Below are 25,595 nucleotides of genomic sequence, written 5' to 3'. Positions count from 1 at the left end.
TGCCCTTGATTGAAATAACCGCAGCAAAAATGCGTTGTGGAGGAACTGGGGGAAAAGGGAAAAGTAAGGAAAATAGGGAGGAAAAGGCTATATAGCTACCAAAACGTGAGAATTGCGAAGGTCCTTCGATGTCCAGCCGATGAGGTTCACCAGGTCACGTCCGGGGAGATCTCGGAGATGCAGTCCGTTCCGGACCCTAATTATACTCTTTGGATGAGGGTTAAGGGGATTATTTCGAAACTGAATCTATTGTATCTTCTGGTAAAAAGAATGGTATTTGGAAAAGGGTAGACACAGTCCACCTCTCAGTGGGCGAGGGCCATTGTTTTCGTGGTCCAATGCCCGCACCTGCAACATCCATCTTGCTTTGGTCAGCTCGCCTCCCCCCACGCACCTCCCCCGGGCTGGGGGCTTCAGTCCCAGTCCTTGGAAAGTGTGAGGGAGGCCTTTCTCACGTGGGGATTTCACGTCTCGGGTTTTTTCTCTGGTGAAGAGGCTTCTTTCATCTCAGTTTGGCGGTCACAGTGGTAGCAAAGGAGCAAGAGGGGTCTTCTGTGGGGGACCACACAAAAGCTCAGTAGAAGTCCAGCCAGGCCGAGAAAGTGGGACAGCTTCCAAGGCTATTGTTGCAAAAGGGCAGAATGTCCCGGGGTGCAGTGTAGCATGTGGTAAAATACATGCACCTGTGGTAAGAGTAACTAAGCAATCCTTTCAGATCTCTGAGCCCTTGGCTTGGCGGGAAACCTTCCACTCCAGGCCCAGGAACAGGACAAGGGGGCCTTCTCAATGGTCTCTCAATGACAGTTGTGAGGCAAATTGAAGGATATTTCGGACAGACTCTCACACCGCCCCTCCGCAGAGCTTTCCCACCCTCCAGCAGACGCCCTGGTTTCCTGCACAGGCCGTGCGCTGGCACTCAGGAGGATCTGCTCCCAGGCCTTCCCCAGCAGCAAGCTCAGGCCACCAGGCCTGTGGTTCCTGGATCATCCCTTCCAGCGCGCCTTCCCAAGCACGGCTGTTCCATTGGCACATCTGCGCTCAGCTCGGACTTCTCCACTCAACCAGGACTGCTGGAAAAGGATCCAGAGCAGCCTGGCAAGCTCCTTCTCCAGCTCCCTCTTTACTCTTAGGGGAGGTAGAGCATTCCACAGGAAAGCAGCTGGTGCCACAAGGAGCAGGTGGCATCAGGCAGCTCTGGAGAGGCCTCAGGACTGCTGTATCCTGAGGGAACACCGCTGGCCATCCCCTGGGTGTATCTGCGAAAGCTTAAAATCAGCTGCCTCGGCTTCCAGGGCCTCCTCTCTTGGCCAGCATGCTGATGTGGATGCAGGGCTGCTGCGAGGCACTGCTGGGACCCGGCGGGACAGGACCGGCTGCCTTGTGTCCACATGGCACCCCTGACACAGCCAGGGCCATCCCGAAACCAGACAAACGCTCACGTGTCAGCAGAGAGGAGCAAGGAGCACTGGGCTGCTTTCAGGGTACCTCAGCATGGTGCTCCAGTGGGACGGGCAGGCAGGCCACCCACGTTCAGGGCAACCCCGGCATCAAAAGGGTGTGCATTTTGTTCTTTTCATCCCTCTACGCCAGAACCAGGCCTGGCATCTACTCCTCTGGAATGGAGGTTTTCCACTTACAACGTCGTCTCACGCTTGTCCAGCGCGTGAGACGAGGCTGCAAGGACCTGTGATACCGCCTCCATGCCAGCCACAGCTCCATCGGGCATTGTTCCTCTTTCACAGGTTCACTTCCCATCGATTGACCAATCCATTGTTTCTCATAAGGGTCAAATTCCCACCGCTTAAACCATAAGGTTTCCTTCGTTGTCTGCACTCTGTTATCTTGTTGACGTGCACAACAGGGGACCAAATATGGCAGGGCCTTAGATAGGACTTTGGTGCTGACACACAGGCTCCTCCTTGTGCCACTGCTGGCCTTCCGTGTGTTCAGCAAGATCTGGAACTGCACAGTGCTGTGGAACGGCACCTTCGGCACAGGGACCTTCCCAGCCTGACCTGCCCTCGTTCCTCTGTGTCTGTGCACCAAACACAGCGTGAAAGAGAACGGCAGCAGGGGCCCGTGTGTCCCAGGGCCCCGGATTTGCTTCAGATCCACAGAGATGCAGGCAAAGTGAAGAAGCCAAACTGTTTATTAATAGAAGGCGAAGCAAAGGGATGAGCTGGGAGGAAAGAAAAGGGAATGGGCAGGGTGTGAGGGCTGGACAGAGGGAGCTATCTACAGGCACAGAGAAGGCAGAAGCAACGGGGAGCTTCCCACAGGCTCAGCTGTGCCAGTCATCGGCTGTGCCTGGAGCTGCAGTGGCAGTGGGAGATGGTGTCCTCTTCAGTGCCTCCTGGTGCTGTTCTCGGGACACTGGTTCGCCGGATCCTGAAGATGCAGCTAATTCTTCAGCTCTTCTGGCAAATAGGGCGTGGGACGGACTCATGTCTTCCCTTGGCACTTAATTGGCTGCAACAGAGAGGAAGAGAGCCACAGTCAGCGCCCACATCTGCAGGAATCCTAGGAGACGCTCCTGCCAAGGTGTGCTGGTTTGTGCATCACGGAGATGGTATTTTGGGAGAGGCCGCTGGCAGGTTCCTCCCTGTCTGATAGGAAAGCAATCAAGGGCTGGCTTTGGGAATTGACAATCTGGAAAGCTGTACACGAAAGCCCCTGTGAAAACCACATGTTAAAAACAACAGAAACTCGGGCACTTTCTCTTTTCCCTTCTGGCCGACAAAGAAGCAATGCGGCTGACCTAGCCCAAGCCTGGCTGAGGTCAGTGAAAAAGAAGTCAAGTCCCAGATGGGAGGGATGAGGAGATGCCTTTAGTTTTAGGCCTCTTGTAAATATATGGAGAGCGACACTTTTTTCCCTATAACGCATGGAGGTATGGAGAGATGAAAATGTTCAGATTGTAGGGATTGAGCAAAGAGCTCCATGCTAAAGTCAGCAGCTGTTGAAGTAGCTGTGATTTTATCAGAAGTTTGAACAGAGACGTAAAGAAGAGTGATGAAGATCCTGTGCCCCCAGCAACAGAAGGAGATCTCTGTTGCTAGAGATGAAGATGATTTTAGAGAGAGATAATAAGAACTTTGCCGTTGTGAAATACAAAGCTGTGTTTCGTGTCAGCTACATCCGGGCAATGTGTGTATTTGTGATTGCGATATGTGTGGAGGCCGACAATGGGACAGTTGCGAGTTCTAATAATAACTGAGGAAAGTAAAGCATGGAAGGAGGCCTTTGAACCTCTCTTTTGTTTGCAATTAACCTTGGCTGATTTAGCAGCATTTGAATGAAAGGATGTGTTAAGGATGTTGCTTTTTGCTTGTAGTCAGGCCTTAAAGAGTGCTGCAATAATAACCTTTTGAAGGATACTTTTAGAATATTGCTTGTATCCTTGAAACTATAGCTTTGGAATATCTATAAAGGAAATATGCTTATCTCATGCCTCAACAGACCAGAGAAAAACAGCTTGAGAAAGGAAGATGAATGTCATCTCAAGGACTTCTAATTTTGACCAAGGGAAGCTGGCCATCACTCTTATGAGGTCTACAGTCATTGTAATTACAAAGGTGGACCCACATCTGGGGAGCTGGACTTTGCCAGACGGAATTCGTCTTTATTCTTGCAGAAACCAGGACCAATATTTCGGAAACTACTACTACCGTCTGTGGGGGGGGGTGGGGTCCTCCTTTTTGGGACACATCCTGAGAAAAGCTAAATCACAATAGTGTATAGAATTGTGATGTAAAAATTGGAAAATAGAAACTGCTGATGAGTAACAATTGGAATAGAAACTGCTGAGAAAGCTTAGGAGTACCCCTATAAATACCTGTAAGCCCCAACTATCGGCGTGCAGTTGGAGGGAAAGTGCCCCCACTGTACCCAGCGCTGTGTTGCTCATACTTTACCATATGAATTAATAAATTGATTGCCGCTTGAATATTGGCATAGTCAAGCTTCTTATTGATAACAGATTTGGTGCACTGGCCGGGAATTTCCAAATCCATTGAGGGAGACTCCTGATCTGTGGGAGGCGCCCCACCTTGGAGGCTTCTGCCTCAGGTGGCCCTGAGTGACTGGGGAATCTCTCAGGGAAGTGGAAATCCTTAAGGTAAATTATGAGCAAAGAATTTTGAGCTCCTGGAGTAGACTGCAGTCAATTCAGCTGCAATGACTCGTGCACGGAGATCCAGGCGAGAAAAGGAGGCTCTAAGTATCGCTTGGTTAGGGGGCATAAGAACGGGTGTAGGTGTGTAAGAGTGTGAGTGGTGTGTGTGTGAGACGTGACCCAGTCACGAAGCGATCGGTTTCGTCTCCCCGCGAGGGGAACGGCAGGTGAAGGAAGGAAGCGAGTGAAGTAGGATTTCCTATATATAAAAGGCCGGGGGTGAGAGGAAATAATAATTAAGGGGGGTTTTTTCTTAGAAAATCGGAGGCGGGAAGCGGTACTGGTAGAAGGGACCTTTTATGAGAAAAATCCTTGACAAAAAGGGACCAAGGTCTGAACAAGCGTGGTGAACAGGCGAGTGAGGGAACACCGGTTAGGATAAAATGGGTAGAATGCCAAAGCAAAAACCCAGGAGAGCTGGTATAAAGCAGCAGGAAAATAGAGGTACTGAAGGTACCGGAAAAAGAGGGAGGATTTTACTGGATATACCCCGGGACAGCCCCCTTGGGGTAATGTTAAAATTGTGGAATAAATGTGAAACCAGGAGAGGAAAAAGCAAAGAGAAAATGATACAATATTGTATGACAGAATGGACTAAGGAAATGATACGACCTGATCATTTCTATTGGCCAATGTACGGGTCATCTGAAGGGTGGATCTGTCAGGCCTTGAATGCCGATGTAAATAAAAAGGACCCTATTAACCAAGAGGAAAGCGATTATGCCGCTTTGTGGCATGGGTCCTGGCCTACTCCCTTGTATGCATTAAAAACCAAAAAGGAAAAGGATCGGTTTCTAAGACCCAGCATTTACACCTGGACAGAGATTCAGTCCATTGAAGTATTTCATTTACAGCAGAGGAGAGGCAATTGACAAGACAGGCTGGCATGAGAGATTGGTTAGAAAGGATAGAGAGGAGTATACAAATGCATTCAGGATTGGATCCTGATACAGCTGTGGGGGAAGCGTTAATCAAAACTCCGTTTGTGGCAAAATCATGGGAGGACATTAGAAGGAAACTTGAAAAGTTGGATGACTGGCAGGAGGGAGGTTGACAAGAATTGTTAAGGGAAGCGCAGAAAGTTGATGTGCCAAGAGATGAAGGGAAGGCGACAGGTCAAGCAGAGGTTTTTGTGGCTGCAGTAAAAGAGGTTCAGAAGGGTGGTGCATCTTCAGGAAATGCTAAAAGCACCAGAAAAAGAACAGGTGAGGGTTTGAAAAGACCTACCTGCTTTTACTGTGGGGTCGAAGGTCACGTTCAAAGGTTTTGCAAGAAACGAGAAGCAGACCAAAAACAGTTAGCAGAAGAGTAGAGGTGTCAGGGGCTCTATTTATTAGGGACCAGAAGATCACAGGAGCCCTTGATAAAATTAAAGATAGGTCCCCCCCCAAGGTGAAGAAGTTACATTTTTAGTAGATACGGGTGCTGAAAGATCAGCAGTGCAAAGATTACCAAGAGGATGCAAAATCAGCCGGAAAACAGCTCAAGTAATCGGAGCAAAAGGGGAGGCCTTTAAGGTTCCCGTTATTGAACAAGTATTAATTGAATCGAAAGGAGAATTGGATAGCAGTGATCTCTTACTAGTTTCAGAAGCAGAATGCAACCTTCTGGGCCGGCTGAAACTGCAAACTGCTTCTGGAGTGCTTACCCAGGACTGGGGAGGAGACAGAAAGCCGGTGGGGTATTCTTCAAAATTACTGGACCCTCTTAGTAGGGGATGGCCAGTATGTTTACAAGCTATAGTAGCAACAGCTCTTCTGGTAGAAGAAGCAAAGAAAGTTGCATTCGGAGCTCTGTTAGTAGTATATACCCCCCCAGAATGTAAGAAGCATATTACATCAGAAAGCAGAGAAGTGGCTCTCTGATAGCCGGATGTTAAAGTATGAAGCTATCTTGATACATTCCCCCTGAACTGGAACTTAAGGTCACTCCTGCTCAGAAACCTGCACAATTTCTCTCTGAGGAGCCAACTGAAGAGTGGCTGATAACTGTGTAGAATGAATCGAATTACAAACAAAAGTGAGACCAGAATAAAGTGAGACAGAGTTCTCTAGTGGGGAAAAATATTTTATCGATGTCTCGTCAAGGGTGCTAGGAGGGAAACGAAATTCAGGATATGCTATTGTAGAAGGGGAAAACATGTCTGTAATAGAAAGAGGAAAAATAAGTTCCAGCTGGTCAGCTCAAGCTTGTGAATTGTCTGCTTTATACTGAGCTTTAGAACTTTTAAAAGATAAGGTGGGGACTATTTCTACAGATTCAAAATACCCTTTTGGAATTGTACACACATTTGGATGGAGAGAGGGTTGATTAACACTCAAGGGAAGAAACTGATCCATCGGGAGATAAGAATTAGAGTGCCTGAAGCCCTGCAAGGACCTAAGAGAATAGCTGCAGTACATGTAAAAGGTCACCAACAAGGGTCAAGCTACTTAGTAAGAGGAAACACAGCTGATCAAGCTGCAAAGGAGGCAGTTTTTCAATTCCAAGAGACTATCCAGCTGAACACGATAGAGGAAATTCAAGAGGAACTGCCAAAAAGCTACAGTTTTCAAGAGGAAGAAGCTATAAAAAAATAGAAGCTAAGAAAGAGCTGGGAAAATGGGTACTCCCAGACAGAAGAGAGATTTTACCTAAGGCTTACGCTCAAAGGATTCTAAGCCAGTTACACCAACGTACTCACTGGAGAACAAAAGCCTTATGTAATCATTCTTTAAAATAGTATGGATGTATTGGAATTTTTGAAATAGCAAAACAAATAACACAGGGGTGTTTGACTTGTCAAAAAGTTAGCAAAAAAAGTAATGAGACAAGCTCCAACCGGTGGTAGGAAAATAGCCTACCGACCATTTGAAAGGGTTTGGCTGGATTACACTGAATTACCAAAGGCAGGCAGATGGAAATACTTCTTAGTATTAGCAGATCAACTAACTCATTGGCTGGAGGCCTACCTGGCTGCCCGAGCCACGGCAAAGTTTGTAGTTAAAATATTGCTGGAACAAATTATTCCCCGAATGATTTGGGGTTATTAGGGCCATTGATTCTGATCAGGGCTCCCATTTTACTTCCAGTATGATAAGAGGAGTAACAGAGGCCACGGGTATTTCCTGGGAATATCACACCCCTTGGCAGCCCCAGAGCTCTGGGAGGGTGGAAAGAATGAACCAAACTATAAAACAACAATTAGCAAAACCGATGATTGAGACCCAAATGTCATGGGTAAAATGTTTACCTCTAGCATTACTTACTCTAAGAACACTTCCAAATGCAGATACGGGGCTTTCTGCATATGAGATGCTTTATGGAATGCCCTATTCCCAGGAAGTACCCCAAACATCAGTAGCCGTAGCAGATGTGACTGTTCAAAAATACATCCAGAAGATGGGACAACCTGTCCTAGAACGAAGGGAGAAAGGGGTAATTGCTCAATCAGCCCCTCTCGGATTTAGCATACGCCGAATAAAACCGGGTGACTGGGTGCTAATTAAAAGCTAGAAGGAAGAAAGTTGGTCTCCTAGGTGGGAAGGTCCACATTGAACTCTGCTGACCACCGATACAGCTGTCTGAACTGCGGAAAAAGGCTGGACCCACGCGTCGCGGGTCAAAGGACCAGCGGAACCACCGACGGAGGAACCACCGACAGAGACGCCTGCTGAATCCCAGTGGAGAATTGCATCTACCCTCGGAGAACTGAAAGTAAAGTCAAAGAGGGACTGGTGCATGTCACGAAAATGCTCCCACCTTAAGCTACAAAACCAACTGTACTGACGAGAGGTAGAATGTACTACTCCAAACTGTAAGTGTTATCCACGGGGTTGTTTTAAGTGTATAGAGTGTGAAGAATTGTGGTATACAGACCTACCAAGGGGACAGATCCCTAATGCTCTCTGCTGTAAATTGTATCAAAGAAATAGCAAAAGAAACTGATAAAAACGTTGTGGGCTGCAGTAAGGAAAGGATGTATCAAAACAGGTGATAAAGATTGGTGGAAAACTTGGGTACACGGAACACGAGCAGGAATTGATTTGCAGGAAGTAGCAAAGGCCAAGTTAGGAAAAATCGAGTGTAACAAAGGCAGTTGGATACCTGACGAATATCAAATTCAAGCGAAAGAGTGGCAGGAAGCTAAGCATCACTGGAAGAAAGGGAGGCACATATACCAACCCTATTGTAGCCACACATGCCCCAAACTTAGGGGCCAACCAGCCTACGTTAAAAAGAATTGGACCACGCCCACGATGAATAGAGAACTGAAGGCTCATGAGGCAAAAGGCAAAAATGAAACAAAAGATATCAGGGACTAAATCCCAAGGTACAAACTCTGCTACCGAGAAGATCTACATCTGGGCCCTTGGATGCAACCCAAGGGGCCTTGAGAGAGGTAGAGAGTTAAAGCCCCTGAGGATTAGTTTCACTGTATTGATCATTGCATCCCAAGCAATGGGCCTTAATAGCCTCACTCCTGAACTCCACTAAATCCACAAGGGAGCTGCAGGATCAGAGCCTATTGCTCCGGCTGTCTGTGACAAATGCGATCCTACTGCCTGGACTGGGAGAAGAATGGAATCAGTATTGCCATGTCAGTGAAGCGCGCTATGACCACAGCCAATTAAAGATGTGCACTATGGGTGGCAAATTCTACTAGGTTGGAGAAAATTTAAAGTATGGACAAAAGGTTTCTCCCAGTGATGGGCCGTGTTAACCAACCTTCTCAAGGATAATGATGAACGAATTTGTCTGCGATCCTCAAAGTTCTTTTGTTTAGCAAGAGATAGGGGAGGAAGGGACACAGAGAGTAGAATGAAACAAATAACTCAAAAACGACAAGAGCAAGAATCCAAAGCAAAAAAGAAGAGGGCAGAACAAGAGAAGCGAAAGGAATTAAGGGAACGATACAAACCGTTAGAACAGCAGTATAGTGATTGGGGTTGTCTGACTTCAAACAGGAAGCTTTTTGTAGTTCTAATGCAAGAAATTGCCACAGAATCAGGGTTATCCAACTGTTGGATCTGTGGGAGATTAAAATCAGATGAAAAATGGCCATGGAGGGCCGGCTGAACTGGTGATTAACCAGCACGGAACGTACCACACTAATTGGAACGTTGGCCAGGAAATCATAAACTGGCGAACCAAAACCACTACTCAAGGGTGTCCCACTCAGCTCTTGCATCGGCCAGAAGACAGGAGGGGCCAGTGGGATCAGCCGCAAGACGCTGGCCACGAATCCCCCCGACCAGTGTCCCTGAAATCGCTCTGTGCTCTGCCCACGCCACCCCGCATCCACGCAGGGAGCCAAGCCCAGCGCAGTCGGGACAGGGACTGTAGCTCCCTGCCGGGGCAATGCAGATCTCCCCGCCAGCCCCCGCTGACAGCCCGCTGGCCGCACTCACCCTGACTGTGGGCCTGGAGCTCTTCCTGCTGCCTTTTCACGATGGGAGAGCCAGCCATCTCTGAGAACAAAGAGTTCACCTTGGCCCCAGCGGCACAGCTCCCTGCCAGCGGCGCTGCCGGTGCTGTGGCCACACGGCCTGCTGGCCCGGCAGGGCTCAGCCCGCTCCTGGCTGCACGCTGCTGCCCAAGGGCACGGCTGCCAGAGGGCGGCAGTGGCGCCGAGGCCAGGCGGGGCTCCACGGCGCCGGGCCTGGCTGGCGCTGCCGGGGCAGCAGGCGGGGCTGGGGCCGAGCTGCGGCGGGCCGGGGAGGGTAGCCCGGGCTCGTGGCTCACCCATGAACCTGATGGCCGCCTCTCGCAGGGGCTCCTGTGGGCTCTCCAGGTAGGGCAGGGCCCGGCGCAGGTGCTCGGCCACTCTTCTCCTGTCCTCTGCAAGCTGGAGAGAGCGGCACGAGGGAAAGAAGTGTTGGCCGGGCTCAGCCCCTTGGCCGGACGATGCCTGCCTCCGGCCCCGGCCTCCCCTGCCCGCTCAGGCAGCCCTGAGGCGTGGCCAGCAGCCGCTGGGGCCGGGCTCCCCAGGGGATGGGCAGAGGGCCGGCTGCTGCCCAGGGAGCCCGCGGTGCCGCCCCCGCCCCGCAGCCGGGCCGGGCCGGGGCTGCGTGGGCACCTGCTCGGGCCCACGGGAGCCTGGAGAAGAGCCCGCGCGGCCTCTGCGCGCAGCAGCGGGCAGGTGAACAGCTGCCAGCCCCGCACACTGAGCAGCGCCCTCGGGGGCTTCTCCAGGCTGAGCCTGGGCCTTCCACGGCCTCCTTACCAGGACCTCGGTGAACTTCGACAGCTGCTCCTTCTTAAGCAGCTTCTTGAGCTTCTTCCTCTTCAGGAACTTGGCCACACGAAGCAGTGTTTCCCGTGAGGCCTGGAGAGCAGCAGAGACCCAGAGATGGCCCCAGAGCCCAGGGCACCGGACCCACATCCCTGTGCCGAGGCCTGGGGAAGGCTGCAGTCCATGAGGTGCCGGGGCCAGAGGCAGCCAAGCACCCTCCCAGGGATCCACCGTCATCACCCAAAACCTCACCTTTGCCACGCGCTGGTTCTCATCACGGCAGTGGAAGAAGAGGGGGAGCAGGCTTTGTCTCAAAATCTTCCTAAGGGGCTTTATTCCCTCATCTGCTACCGGGTCCATCACCGTGAAGAAGAGCTCAAGGGAGAGCAGCTGCACATAGCTGTTGTCCTGGAGGAAGGCAAGAGGATGAGGCCTTTAGACCAAATACTCCAGGCTCACCTGGGCAAAGTTTATGATCAGCAGCCAGTGCCTGCAGCTGAGGACACAGAGCCTTACACGGTGAAAAAGCAGCAGGAGTGCCTCAGCCAGCTTCAGGGCAGTGGCGCTGGATACCAGGATGTCTCCGAGCTGGTGCACATTGGTGAAAACACGGAGGGTCATGCTGACCACCTCTCCATCTGCATCACCCAGCAGCTCCAGAAGGCTTGGAGACAGACAGCACATTTTCCAGGCCTGTGTGGAACACAAGGCTGCGCTGGGAATCTGCGGACGGCTGCACCGCCAACACCGCCCTGGCACTGCAAGCCCACCCTGCTGCTGCAGGGCCCACAGGCCAAAGGCCTGACCCAGAGCACTGGGGCAGGTGAGGCAGGAGAGCTGGGAGCAGCTGCCTCAGCTCCTGAAGCCCTGGCAGCCCAAGGGGCTGCTTTCCACAACGCACCCTCAGCCACTGCCCCCTTCTCACCAGCAAGTCGTCCTTGCTGAGCACCACGAGGGCTCTGAGTGCCAGGCGATGCCGCTCCCTGCACTTGCTTTGCAGGCACCTCAGCAAGATCTTCCTGACAGGGCGATAACATTTCCTCAAGTCCAGGCACTCGAGGACCTGAAAGGCACAGGGCAGTGACAGGGGACCCGGCCAGCAGGAGCCCGGAACCGCACAGGGCTGGGGCCAGGCAGCAGCACAGGGTGCGGCCACCGTCCTGGCAGCTGTGGCTGTGAGAGGGCAGAGAGCTGGGAGGCAGCTCAGCCAGGCAGTGCTGGCCACCGGGCTCACCTCCACAAGGAACGCCAGCAAGGGCAGATCCCACCTTGGCTTTTCAGTGCTGAGCAGCAGGAGAAGGCGGTATGCGACATGGGAACACATGGGGGTCAAGTCAGAACGCATCTCCCTGGAAGGGGGAAAAAAGGCACCAAGACCCTGAGGTGGAGGGGCAAACCTCTCCCAGGACTGAGTGACAGAGGTCTGGTCTTTCCCCAGCATCCCTGGAGGGGATGTGGGTGCTCTGGAAGGTGGCCCCTTCTGGGAACCCTCCTCTCCCAGCCTTTTTCAGTTTCCTTGGCCGTCCCTCAGTGACGAGGCCCTCTGGCCCATGAGCACAGGAACAAGGTGGGGCACAGGGCACAAATGGCAGGGCCAGTGGGGCGAAGGGGGTCTAACCTGGCCAGCAGACCCACGGCATAGTGCTGGGTGTGAGCACACAGCAGCGTGTCCCAGCCACGCTTGCGCTCCATGGACATCACCACATGGTGACACTGCAGTCGGTAGAGCAGGGCCTTCATGGCCTGCACTGCAAACCTGTGTGCACAGCAAAGCCCAGGTCACACTGGGAGCACTGGCGCTGGCCACAAGGGCATGGGAAGGACAGGAGGACTGGGACCTGTTGGGCTTGCTGGGAAGGCGGTGTTCCTCCTGGCATGCTCTCCAGAAGTGATCAACTTCCTCTGGTGGCATCTGCTGCGTGGTGATGGCAACATGGAAGAGCAGAGCCGTAAACAGAGGGTAGAAAGAGTCCTCACGGTACTGAGGCAGGTACTGGACGATCACCCGGAGCACCAGAGCTGCCTGCAAAAGAAGCAGTCCAAGGCAGCGCTCAGTGCCGAGGTGTCCATGGGGCTGGGCCCAAGGGCAGATGCAGGGGGAGCAGCGGGCCTGGTGCCCCCTGAGCCTGCCGCTAGCCCGGGTTGCAGCCCAGTGCCTGAGGCAGCGAGAGGATGGAGAGCTGCTGGAGAGAGGACCGAGGGCGAGCATAGGCCCAGAAACTCACAGCCAGAGCGAAAATGTCCTGATTGTCTCCATCCGAGGTGCGTGTGCTGTGCACTGGCCAATCCTCCGTTACACGGACCAGTGCGGGCAGCACTTTCTCCAGTGTTACTCATGACGAGCCTGTTGTAACTGATCAAATCGGTAGCCTAATTTTTTAAAAAAATTTTTAAATTTATTAGATCAACACCCAAGAAAAATAGAATATTATAAAACCGCCACAGCCGAGACCGCGTTAACCCCTAACTTTGACGCTGGGTGAAGTTGGGTCGAACCGACGTAGTGTCAGCGTCTCCCTAGAGTTTCACACCAACTGCTCCAGGTAGCCAGCTTATATACAGTTTATTCTGCCTGGTGCAGGAATGACCTAAGATTTCTGTAAGTTCCTACATATGTATAACGGGAACTATACAAATTCAGTCCCGTACAAAAATCAGTCCATAGGTTTGGATGGCTGTCTGGGCTCCTTGAAATGATCTTCCTTTCAGCTGGAGCCAGGACATCACCCTTCTTTGATGTAATCTCTTCCAGGTGTTGTTTGGTGAATGTTCTGGCCAGTCTTGGGAAATGGTCGATGATCACCCAGGAAAGACTCATTCATTGGTTAATAGTCATGATTTTATCTGGGCGAGTCCAGGAAATCTTTTGAAAGGAAAAGCCCTGCTTCTGGCCATGGGGGTCAGAGGCGTGATTGGATCTTTATAATTTTTATACAATTTCCAAAGCATGAATTGTCTATATCATATACTAGGATCCCTCCCCATTTATTTTACCCATTTAATTCATGCTTCTACTTTATTAATTTTCTATTTCTACCCATCACCATGGAGGGTTCCTCACAAGCAGAGTACCCCTTACAATATTTGGTATTCCCCTTATGGGATGCCCTGATACACTATACTACTTCATTCTTCAGTGTTTTGTCTTTCAAACCTTGCCAGTGCTTCTGCAGCATCGCTGGCATGCTTTCTCTCCCCAAGTCGCATGATCTTAGATGCATCACCTCCGGAAGCTCCCTCCGAGTCTATGGGGACTATTGCAATCTGCATTCCCCTGACTATAGAGTGGATCAGTCTGATAAAACACGGAATCAGACAGGGTAGGAATAGGATCCTGGCTACTGAACAGAGTACGAGAAATATTACCTTGTTCCACCATGCTCCATCGAATAATTTGTCCCACCAGGAGGACTGCAAAATCAAATTCCATTTTTGGACGGGGACATGGGCCACCTTTTTGATTTTGGCTGCCAAACCTCTTATGGTTTCCCCATAATCATCAATTTCAATACAACACTCTGATTCATTAAATTTTCCACACACCCCTCCCTCTTCGGCCAACAAATAGTCTCATGCTATTCGATTTTGGTACACAAAGGCTCTCACCTGTGTGTGCTGCCGACTTAGTAAATCCAGGGCTTCCGAGGTGTGATTCAATACAATTTCCGGAACTGCTTGCAATCTGATCAGCCTGTTCAGTAGGTAGATCGGGGTCCTATATCCATAGCTTCCATCCTGTGCCCACGTGGCCGGCCCATAATAGTCGATTATTCTTGCCGTTGGCCACTCCTCTTCCCCCCAAGCTTGCTTCCCGCTTATCACTGGTATTATCTTCTTCAGACTTCTCCTCTCCCTTTTCAAGGTCTCGTACAACGGAGCCCCTAACAGATTGCTTTTCGTTCTCGGGAGAGTGAAGAAAACTGGCCTGATCATACCTAGAGTGCAAGATCCTTTCCACCTAGGGGGCAATTCACTGTATGCCTTTTTTTCACAGATCCAATAAATCCCATCCGGTGCTTTCCATTGAATGTTTATTTTCCCTGGGTCCCCCCAGAATTCTCTTACACTTTCCAAGGATTGGAAAGGGTTGGCTCCTGGACTTTGGACCCAGCATAACCCTGTTCTCTTGTCCCACTCACAATTTGTATCATTTTTCAGGCTCCAATACCCCAAAGGAGGGGCAGGGAGCCATACCTTGCTTTTTGAATCGGAGTTCACCGTCAGAGTAGATAGACATGGAGTGTATCCTACCATTTTGGTGTATTCTCTCCCTTCCCGACTGACACAAATTGAGCTAATCACTCTTTGGTCCAAAACCCACCCCTCAGGCCTCTGTACCAATTTTGAGACCCTCGGGCTATCCCATTGCAGAAGTTGCTCAGGAGCCAAACCTTCCCCTTTCCAGGGCCATTTCTCCGCAGATTTCAGACCCCCACAAATCTAACAGTTTGATAAACCCAATTCTGTTGCTATTTCTTGAATCAGATCAATGAATAAGTTCCTGTCCAGGGAAGGTAATTCCCCATCAGCATATTGTTTTTCCAAGGCCTCCTACTGTTCACTCAGTGTTTTCAACCTCTCCTGCTCAATCCTCTGTTTCCTCAATTCTGACTCCCTTCTTTTCATTTCTTGAATTATTTCTTTCATTTTCCCTTCAGGATCCTCATCATCTTTGTTGTTTGCAAAACAAATCACCCTATCATATTGCAGGCACACCCTGTCATCCTTTGCTCGTGCCAGATCCAATATGAGTGGGTCCTTTTTCCCAGTAATTTTATTATCAAATTTCGTATTCCTTGTTACCCAATACATTTTCCCATTCATCGTGCATATCCCCAACCTTGCGCTATCATAGCACAAAGGGTTCACCTGGTGATATGCAATAAAGATTGATTCTGTCTTTCCCCTGACCCACATAGTTTGGTTACACTGGTCACAAATGGGGATTGACATCTGTTCCGTATCACGTTTTTTCCTCTGGAACCCGTGATCGTTTGACCGCCCGTTCCTTAACCCTGCCTCGGGATTGATGCACCAAGTCCCGATTTCCAATTCACACCATTTCACCCGAGTACCATTTTTCCAACAGTACCTGCTAGTTCCGTTCAGGCATTCCTCTGGGGCTTGGTATGTCGAGAATCCCCCGTCCCCGACGACTGGGACCACTTGAGTGCATTTTCCACACTCATCCACGGAGCTTCCATTGCTCCTGGGGATCTCAGTGCTCAGACTCTGCGTCCCGCACATGACTAGGCTCAGGCCAATCAGGATTCCCACTAGGCGTACTCCTCTGCCTTTGCCTCCTCCCCCTGGGGTGCCATCAGCGGTGAGGAAGACCATCTTCACAGCAGCAGGAGTACTCTTCAGGGAAGACACCCTTGGACCTAGCCGCATACCTCCTCTTAAAGGCACCCCACCGAGACACCCTGATTGCATCGGAACTGCACGGGACCCTGATGGATTTCCGGCACTCCACATCCAGAATTTCTGCTTGGGACCTAAGCTTCCCACGCACCCCGTTTTGAAAAATACTAAACCACTCCTGAGAATCTAATTCAATGATACCCAGACTTGTGGCTAAGGTCAGGATACGGTCAGTCAACTCGAGTTCTTCCTCCAAACACTGAGTGCACAGTCCTTTCGGCCTCTGTCCCCTTCTGCAATGGATCACAAAAACCCCTTGACAGTATTCACACTTAAAGTGTACAAACAGATAGCGTACACAATCTGACAGTACACAACTTATCCGCTCGCTGATTGTCATTTATGAGGACGTTGGAGTCAGATTTTCAAGTCGCCAGGGGAAGAAGTGACCCTCCAGTCAGGTGCTTCCTCCTGCTGCTCAGCTTTCTTCACCCGAGACGCGTGTGTCCAGCCCTTCTCCACTGTCCGAATGGCCGTGTCTGTTGTCAGGAGCACAAGAAAAGGACCTTCCCAGTGAGGAGAGAGCGGTGCCTCTTTCCACACTTTTACGAACCCCTTGTCCCCAGGCTGAATTTTGTGAATAGTGAACCCCAGAGGAGCACTCTGTGTCACTATTCCCTGTTTTCAAAATCCCTGTAAGTTTCTTTTGATCGCAACCAGGTATGTACCCCCCAGTGTGTTTTCTGGTGCAACCTTCACAAAATTCTCCTAGTAAATCCTCTGGAAACTAATTCCCTCCCATCAGGTAACCTCCACTTACCTTCTTTCAATTCACCTCCTAGCTTTTCATAGCATTCAATTTCCTCTGGGGAGGGCTGAGGGGAATCATCAGGGGTTTCTTCCCTTTCAAGCTCTGGCATATTTACCACCATAAGTGCCGCAGTTTTGGCCTCCTGATCCGCCAAATTGTTCCCTCTGGTTCGAAACTGAATTCCTGTCTGATGCCCTTTCACATGGACCACCGCAATTTCTTCTGGCCCTCTCAGTGCTTCCAGAATTGGTCAAATCAATTCCCCATGCATTAGTTCTTTTCCCCTCGTATTGATCAGCCCCCTCTCTTCCCAAATCTTTCGAAATGTATGAACCACCCCGAAGGCATACCTTGAATCGATGAAGATTGTTCCCTTTCTCCCTTTCAGTCTTTTCAATGCCCTCAAAACCGCATACAATTCGCATGCCTGTGCAGACCAGCTTGCATTCAGGGGACCTGCCTCTATCACTTTCCCTGTCAACCCGTCCACAACCGCGTATCCTGATTTTCTTTTCCCTTCAATCACTCTGCTTGACCCGTCTACAAACCACTTTTCCCCTTCATCTAGTTCTTCTTCTTCTAAATCCTCCCTGATCTTGGTTTGCAGCTCGACTGTTTCCACACAGTCATGAACTAATTTCTCTGCCGCCTCCCCAAAGAGAAACTGTGCAGGGTTCTGCGCAGTCGTTGTTTTCAATTCCAAATCCTGTGAGTGAATCAAAATGGCCTTATACTTCAGCAGCCTTGCATCCGTGAGCCACTTGTCCGCTTTCTGTTGTAGTATGCCCCGCACGTTGTGCGGAGCAAATACTACCGGGGCACTCCAAAAGTCACCTTTTTTGCTTCCTCCACTAGCAAGGCCACAGCTACAACAGCCTGCAAACACGTGGGCCAGCCTCTGCTGACCGGGTCCAAAAGCCGGGACAAGTACCCTACAGGCTTCCTGATCCCCACCCAGTCTTGCGTCAGCACCCCACGTGCTGTGTGGTTGCTAGCGTCTACAAACAACTGAAAAGGTTTCCTGACATCAGGGAGGCTCAACACTGGCGCTGCCGTGAGCGCCTCCTTGACTCCCTTAAACTCTTCCTCGTCCTTTTGTGTCCATTTGATCTTATCTGTGGTGAGTTTCTCATAGAGAAACTTCACCTTGTCACTATAACTTTCAATCCACTGCCGACAATACCCCAACAATCCCAAAAGCTGCCGGACCTCTCTTTTTGTCTGCGGGGGTGGTAAGGCAATAATCCCTGCCACCCTCTCCGGATCCAGTTTCTTTTTCCCCTTTGTTAACCAATGTCCCAGATATCTGACCTCCAGTTCTGTGAACTGCAGTTTCGATTTTGAAACTTTCAATCCCTTTTCTCCCAAAAAATTCAAAAGCCCAATTGTGTTTGTCCTTACCTCCTCCTCCCCTTTCCCTGCAACCAGCAAGTCATCTACGTATTGTAGAAGCTTTGTTCCTTCCGTGGGTACAAACTCACTCAAAACCTGCTCAAGTGCCTGCCCAAATAAATTTGGAGAATCCACGAAGCCCTGAGGCAACCAAGTCCACCTGAGCTGCTGCTTCCTATTCGTCTCCGGATCTTCCCATTGAAAGGCGAAATAATCGCGACCGCCCTCATCCAGAGGACACGTCCAGAAAGCATCCTTTAAATCAATCACACTGTACCACGTATCTTCAGGGGAGAGATTGTTTAGCAATGTGTAAGGATTCGAAACAGTGGGAAACAGAGTCTTAGTTCTCTGATTCACAGCCTGTAAATCTTGCACCAGCCTAAAGCTGCCGTCCGGTTTTCTCACTGCCAAAATCGGGGTATTATGTGGTGACATGCAAGGTTCCAGTGTGCCTTTCTTTATTAATTCGTCAATCACTGGTTTCAAGCCCCTCCTCCCTTCCATGGAGAGGGGATATTGTTTGACCCGTACAGGGTCTTCAGGTCTTTCAATTTCCACCCGAATCGGGTGTTTTTGCCACAATTTCAAATCCAAACCCTTATGGTTTAGCTTTTGGCTTTTCCATTTCCACTTTTAAGGCCCTTTCAGCACTGGCCACCTTGAAGAGGGAATGGGAAGCAGAGACAACACCTTCCTTGGCCTTGCTCCTTGCCCACGGACAGTCCAGGCATTCCATGGTCTTTCCCCAGGCCACTCCTCTGGAACCTGGGATGGCTGCCAAGGCCCTCAAGGCTGTTGGAAAGGCTCATTTCCACCAGAATGGACCTGTTCTTGCTGGTGTCCACTTTCATACTGCAAGAAGTTCAGAGGCTTTTATCTGCTCCCTGCACAGGATGAGGATAAATGTCCAAAGCTGAGTCTGAGTCAATGCTCCCAGGATGGAAGCGCAATTTTCCATCAGTCTGGATTAGGATATTCCCAGGCAGCTATGTGGAAGAGCTTCATGAGCTCAGAGAGGCCGTCTGTGGTGGCTCAGCTGCCTGCTAGCCAGGCTTTGGGTGCCCATGTCCTGCTGTAAAAGTGGAGTGCTTGTGGCCTGTACGTGCTGATCTCCTCTCTCCTACAGGCACTCAATGGCTTTGTGCTGGTGGTGACATCAGAAGGGCTGATATTTTACTCCTCACATACAATCCAGGACTATCTGGGATTCCATCAGGTTGGTGGGACTCTGACTTGCTGTGGAGAGCCAGTTTTCCCTTGGTGGTGGTGGTGGTGAATAGCCCCAAGTTCTTTGCAGGGATCACAGGCTCCCAGGGAGTTGTTTGGGGCTTTTCCTTGGAAATTTGGACCCTGTATTGCCAGACGTGGTCACTGGTAGGTGACAAGGCACTTCATCAGCCCGTAGATACTTTCCAGCAGCCATGCTGATGGGCCTTCATGGGGTTCATGGCCATGGGGACCTGTGTGGGGTTCCTTGCCCAGTTTGCCTGGGACACCCACTCAAATCCTGGTAAATCCTGCAAGGCTTCAACACTTTGGGCACCCAGGTAACCTGGAGAACACTAGAGCATATTTACAGGGAAGTGGGACTTACCTGCAGTGCTTCAGCTGCTGTGGTTTGGTGTCACCCACGCACACCTGGCTGTCACCAACCGCTGTGGTAGATGGCACCTGTCCACCTGGGCACAGGGAGCAAGTCCCAGGGCATTGTTCTCTTGGGAATAGTGTAGGGATGGGGTGGCTTTGCTGCTGTTTTGTTCCCAAATCCATGTTTTCATCTAATTTCTTAAGTCAGCACTAGGATTTTGAGTTGTGGGGATGTCAGAGGGAAGCTGTATTGGCTCTTTAGGCTTCTCAGGGGAGGAAGTCAGGCCCACCATGGGCAAGGAGTCCTTAAAGCCAGATGTGCTGTCTGTTCCCACCAACATCATTTCTGGGGAAAGTTTCTAACCTCATTTAGCCGGGGACCCATTTGAGCACAGGGAAACTGGGTAAGATGAAACCAACCGGGCCATGACGGGCTGTTCCTGGGTGGGACATGAAAACTGGCACTGGGGACAGGCTGCAGAGCTTACAGATGGCGTGTCCCCTCCAGACAGATGTCATGCACCAGAGTGTCTTCGAGCTGATCCACACCGAGGACCAGCCGGAGTTCAGGCGCAACCTCCGCTGGGCCCTGGACGCACCAGGTGCTCCTGGGGGTGAGCCCTCTCCAGCAGGTAAAGGCAGGCTGCCATCCTGGGTGGCACCAGGGCTCCCCCGGGGTGCTGGGACCCCAACTCGCTGTCACCACTTGCACCCATGTGGCTCAGGCCACGGCTTCCTTCCAATGTTGTGGCTTTTCCCCCCGGTTTCTGTTGCTGTGCTCTGCAGACTGCTGCAGTGCCCAGTGCTGGGCACCTCCAGCCCTTGCTGGGGTGAATCCTTACTTGATTCTCTCAATCCCTGTCTTCCACAGCAGGGAAGAGTCTTGGCTCTTCTGCTGTCACCTACAAGCCGGATCAGCTGCCCTCAGAAAACTCCTCCTTCCTGGAGAGGAGCTTTGTGTGCCGCTTTCGCTGCCTCCTGGATAATTCCTCTGGCTTCCTGGTGAGTACAGACCCTCCGCAGCAGGAGAGGGGCAGGCTCAGCACAGAGGGTCATACCAGCACTGAAACCACCCCCTGGAAAGATCCCGTGCTCCTTTCTGCCACGTGCAGCGCTTGCCTGACTCAGCAAGATACTTTCCCTGTTTTTCATAGGTTTGGCCTGTACCTACAGCCTCTCCCTGTGAGTTTTGTTCCTCTCCTCTCAGAAATGCTGAATCTTGAATAATCAAGTGCTTTTCTCCCCTGTGTTTTGCTTGGTTTTTCTGTTAAAAGCATGTCTTAAGGTCAAGTAGCTGGTGGTCATCCCTCCTTCTCTCTGCATTGGAGAGCTCAGGGTGCCCAGGGAAGCTGTGGCTGCCCCGTCCCTGGAAGTGTCCAAGGTCAGGTTGGATGGGGCTTGGAGAAACCTAGGATAGTGGAAGGTGTCCTGGCCCATGGCAGGGGGATTGGAACGAGATGATCCTTAAGGTCACTCCAAACCCAAACCATGCTGTGATTTGATGATTTATTCACACCAACTCTGTAGACAGATGTCTTCCTTTCCATGCAGCTCTCTTCCTTCTCCCTTTTCTGCATGACACTGAGCTTTTCTTCTCTTCCCAGGCTTTGAACCTTCAAGGCAGGCTGAAATTCCTTCATGGGCAGAACGAAAGGTCTGAAGATGGCTCTGTCCTGCCCCCCCAGCTCGCTCTGTTCGCCATCTCCACGCCCCTGCAGCCGCCGTCCATCCTGCAGATCCGAACCAAGAACGTGATCTTCAGGACCAAGCACAAGCTGGACTTCACCCCCTTGGCGTGTGATGCCAAGTAAGCAGCAGAGCTTTCAGTGCTCCATTCCTGACATCCCCCCCAGCCTCGCCTGTGAGCTTGGTGTGCTCTCTGTGTCTCACAGGGGGAAGATTGTCCTGGGCTACACCGAGGCGGAGCTGCGGACGTGTGGCACGGGGTACCAGTTTGTCCATGCTGCTGACATGCTGTACTGTGCTGAGAACCATGTCAGGAGTAAGAGTCCCCTCCCTGGTCCCTTGTGCTGATGAGTGGGCTGGGACTGGGGCAGCTCGATTGGCTGCTCTGTCAAGCCCAGTGGCTCATTCCCGCAGGATGCTTTGCTGTGCTGCTCCTGTCGCTGCAGGGAGCTCGGTGTGGAGTGCAGCGAGGGGTGTTCAGCTGTCCCCTGTGCCTGCCAGCCACACTGCTGCTGTTTCCAGTTGGAAAGGGCAGTGTGCCATGGTGGCAGCACTGGTGCTTCCTCCGGCAGTGATGAAGACGGGTGAGAGTGGGCTGACGGTGTTCCGGCTGCTGACCAAGGACAACCGCTGGAAGTGGGTGCAGGCCAACGCCCGTCTCGTCTGCAAGAACGGCAAACCCGAGTACGTCGTGGTCACACAGAGACCCCTCGTGTACGTGCTGGGCTGGCATGGGCACAGCCTGGCTTTCTGCATGGCTCTGGGATGTCTTGAGCAGGGCAGCATGTTGGATTTGTCTGTGCTGCTTGTGCCTTTTAAAGCAGCAGCTGTGGGATTCTGTGCTTGGTGCTGCTCAGCCACATGCCTGTCTGCAAGGCCACCCCTCAACAGGGGTGATGCTCAGTTATGCTGCAGTTTGGTTTGTGTCTGTGTGTCTGTGTGTCTGTGTGTCTGTGTGTGTCTGTGTGAATGCATGCATGCTGGCTGTAGCAAAGGGGCTTTAGCTTGCAGGAATCACAACTGCCCATTGCAGAAGCACTTGTGGAGTGGGTTGTGCAAGTGTCAGCCACAGTGTCCTCTTCCTGCCCTGCAGAGATGAAGAAGGAGGAGAGCACCTTCGGAAGCGGTCCATGCATCTTCCCTTCACCTTTGCTACAGGAGAGGCACTTCTATACCAAAGTACTCAAGCCCTCCCAGGCTTCCCTGACCTTTTCCAGAGCAAAGGAAAACTCAGCAAGTCTAAGAAGCCCTCCTGCAGCAACGTAGGGCGCTCCCAGAAGAATGGCATTGACCCCAGGTCTCTGCTGGCTGCTGTGATGCAGCAGGACAAGGCGGTGTACACCTCCCACTCAGCTCCCATTCCAAACCCTTCCTTCAGCAGCACTTTGCAGCTCAAGGGTGTGTCCATACCAGGTGCAGGAGAGGATGCCTGGAGTATGGGCACAGCTCCATCTTCTTCAAGGGGCAACAGCCTCCAAGAGAAGCTGCTGGATTTGCAGCAGGAGGACCCTCTCCTGGCCACCGTGGACTTACTCTCAATAAAGAGTGACCAGAGCTGTTCCAACGAGCTCTTCAGTGCTTTGGAGGGCCTGGGCTTGAATGGTGAGGACCTGGAGCTCCTGCTGCAGGATGAGAAAATGGTGATGGTCAGTACGGACCCAGAGCAGTCCCCATCCCTGAATAAAAGCCTGGCCAGCAACCAGATTCTCTCCTATGTCCCCAGGCCTCCAGTGGATGGGCCATGAGGGAGGGCAGCAGGTCTGTCCCCTGCCAGACACGCCCCCCAGCCCGCAGCGAGGAGGCACTGCTCCGTGCCACATGGAGAACAAGGACTCGGGCTGCCACCTGGCACAGCATGCAGGGCAGCCCAGCACTGCCCTGGCCCAGCCCCCCCTGCTGCTGTGGGAGCAGCCACAGGGAGACTTGCAGGGAGACTTCTCAGTCATGCAGCCCCTCCAAGAGGATATCCAGCAGTCCTTCTCCCTACCCAGCCAGTGCCAGGACCACGTGGCACCACCCAGCCAGCCCAAGCAGCATCACCTGCTGATGAACGGGGTGTGTGGCCCCTGGCCCAGCTCTTCTCCACAGCCCGGCCCATGGCAGGACTGTGTGTGCCCTCTGCTGCGGGCTCCAACTCAGCCTGGCATTCATGGCCTCAGCAGAGATGTGAACTCCCAGCCCCAGGGCTACCTGGGCCCCAGGCCTGGCCTGCCCCCACAGCAGTTTAACCTGGATGGATTATGCAGTCTGGATGCTGCTGGCACTGGGGACTCCTGGGAAGAGATGGCTCCATTCCCCAGGATTTTTCCCCCTTTCTCCCAGCTCATTCCTGAAAAGCAGCTCAGCTCTGTTCTTTCCGTGCCCCAGCACTCTTCCCCCAGCTCAGCTGCAGGGCGCTTTGGGAGCATCAGCAGCCCTCTGGAGACACTGAATTCCTATGGGACACGTGGCTCTGCGCAGAGCCAGGAGGGCAGGCACAGGGTAAGGGCCTTGCTCCATCTGGGGCTCAGTGTTTTCTGTGCTGGGAATCTGTGCAGCCAGTGCTAATGACCTCACCACTGCTCTCTCTCTCTCCTAGCCCCGCAGCCGCTGTGTTTTGCCCAGCTCTCCCATGGGACTGCCCCAAGACCATCCAGTGCTGGGGGGAAGCCTGGCACTGCCCTGCCAGCCTCAGCCCCGGGCAGAAGTGCTGCCAAATCCCCCTCACACCTCCAGGGGAGACTTCTGTCTCTAGGAGAGACAGGAATGGACAAAGGAGGACTTTTCCCTGGGGAAGGAGCTACCTTCAAGCTGCAGAAAACAAACCTTCCCCGCTGCTGTGCGCATCGTGCCGGTGCTGTTGATGCTGGTTGCTTTGGTTCACCTGGGGGTTTTTTCTCAACTTACCACCATCCTGCTCCCTGTGCTGGGGTCCCTGGCGTGGGGAGGGACAGCAGCAGGCAGCAGGGCTGGAGGACAGATTTCCCAGGGCGCTGGAGCAGGCTGAGCTGTGGTTGCAGGTCGCCCCATGAGTGCAACCAACGCTTTCACCAAAGCTTTCACCAAAGCTTTTGAAACCAAAGCTTTGTATTTCCATGCATGATCCAGCATGGATACCAGTCTCATGAAGGCCTGTACTAAAGAAAGACACAGAAATGTTTTCACCTTTGGTATTACATTTCCTGCCATCCCTGCCAGGAACCTGTGGCTGTGGCCGTATTGTACAGATATTGCCTGTTTTATAAGGAAAATGAGCTCTGTGTGGTGTTCTTGTGCTGCTCTGGTCCTTCCCCACCCTAACTTTCCCTGTGTCCCAGGTGCTCCAAGTATTTGGGATCCAGGTTAGAGCTCCTGTAGCAAACACCCTGGGCTTTGCTGTACTGTACAAGACATGCTGAGATTGACTGCTAAGCTGGTTTTCTCTGGGTGCTGGCCTCTCAGGTACCCTCAGACTTCAAGTCTCAAAGTTTTCAGTTAAAAACCAGAAATTTCAATAAGATAAAGAAAATAAGTAGAATGCTACTGAATTGTAAGTACTGAGAGAGTGATGTTTTCCCACAGAAAAAAACCCCACAGCCCATATGTGTGTGTGTGTATAACATGAGTTGACAGATTTATTTGTATGCCACTCCAGTGGAAGGAAAAAACAACCTCTTACCATCCCAAAGCAGCATCCTGTGGCATGGGATGAAAAGGTTGTTTAAAGATCAGGAAGACGGTGACCCTTTAAGAAACCTGACGAAGCTCATCCCTCCTCCTGCTCGCCCAGCTTTGCATTCATGTGAATTCCTCTTGGTATTGTTTCAATAAATGGTTTTGGAGCTCCTCTCTGATGTTTCCCTTGCTGGTTGTGTCTCTTCCCAATCCGGAGCACGTCAGGGTTTGCTAGCTGCAGCATTGGAGCTCAGGCCTTGCCACTGGTGACCTGAGATGGAATGGGTTGGATTGGAAGGGATTCTGAGGAGCACCTGGAGCCTTTGGGATGCACACGGTCTACCTGTCAGCTCCTGCCATGGACGTTTGAAAGGGATTGAGAAATCTGACAGAGAAGGGTAAGTGTATTAAAAAAAAAAAAAGTACAATATTTATATATTATGGTAATATGTAATATTTATGTATATAAAGTTGCATGTAGATACATTGAAATATAAAGTATGTGTATTTATAAAGTGTCTGTATGTAGTTTCTAGTATGTAATAGAAAACATCTTTTAAGACAAATGAGCTGGTTCTTCTCCCCTGCACTGTTTTTCAACCTGGAAACTCGAAAAAACACAGGTTTCTTTGCTCTGAATGCTGAATTTCCCAACATTCCCACCCCTATCCCACACCTACTTTTTCTTAGCAAAACAAGGCAGTTTTGTGACGTTTCTGAATTTTTGTTGG

The 25,595-nt window shown here is 51.4% G+C and overlaps 1 protein-coding gene and 1 long non-coding RNA gene across 3 annotated transcripts; one reads left to right on the top strand and one right to left on the bottom strand.

The window, feature by feature from the left end:
* Positions 1-2,131: 2,131 nt before the first annotated feature.
* LOC132338594 (uncharacterized) lies at positions 2,132-10,003 on the bottom strand. 2 transcript variants are annotated; one of them, XR_009489491.1, is made up of 3 exons: positions 9,899-10,003; positions 9,565-9,624; positions 2,132-2,469 (listed from the first exon to the last, which is right to left on the bottom strand). It is a non-coding gene; the product is annotated as an uncharacterized LOC132338594 (long non-coding RNA). The 2 variants fall into 2 exon arrangements; XR_009489490.1 differs by lacking the exon at positions 9,899-10,003 and having other exon boundaries at positions 9,565-9,767.
* Positions 10,004-16,281: 6,278 nt separating this feature from the next.
* On the top strand, positions 16,282-25,036 carry LOC132338497 (aryl hydrocarbon receptor-like). Its single transcript, XM_059868147.1, is given in 11 exon segments — positions 16,282-16,296; positions 17,345-17,527; positions 19,040-19,174; positions 20,054-20,177; positions 20,417-20,547; positions 21,150-21,352; positions 21,438-21,547; positions 21,804-21,945; positions 22,325-22,964; positions 22,966-23,712; positions 23,810-25,036. Coding segments are annotated over 11 exon segments (2,586 nt in total). The 3' UTR covers positions 23,966-25,036.
* The last annotated feature ends 559 nt before the right edge of the window (positions 25,037-25,595 follow it).

This window comes from Haemorhous mexicanus, chromosome 26 (genome assembly GCF_027477595.1).
Source record: "Haemorhous mexicanus isolate bHaeMex1 chromosome 26, bHaeMex1.pri, whole genome shotgun sequence".
NCBI classification, from domain to species: domain Eukaryota; kingdom Metazoa; phylum Chordata; class Aves; order Passeriformes; family Fringillidae; genus Haemorhous; species Haemorhous mexicanus.
Note: the sequence above shows the minus strand (reverse complement) of the source record. Positions and strands in the feature narration are given on the sequence as shown.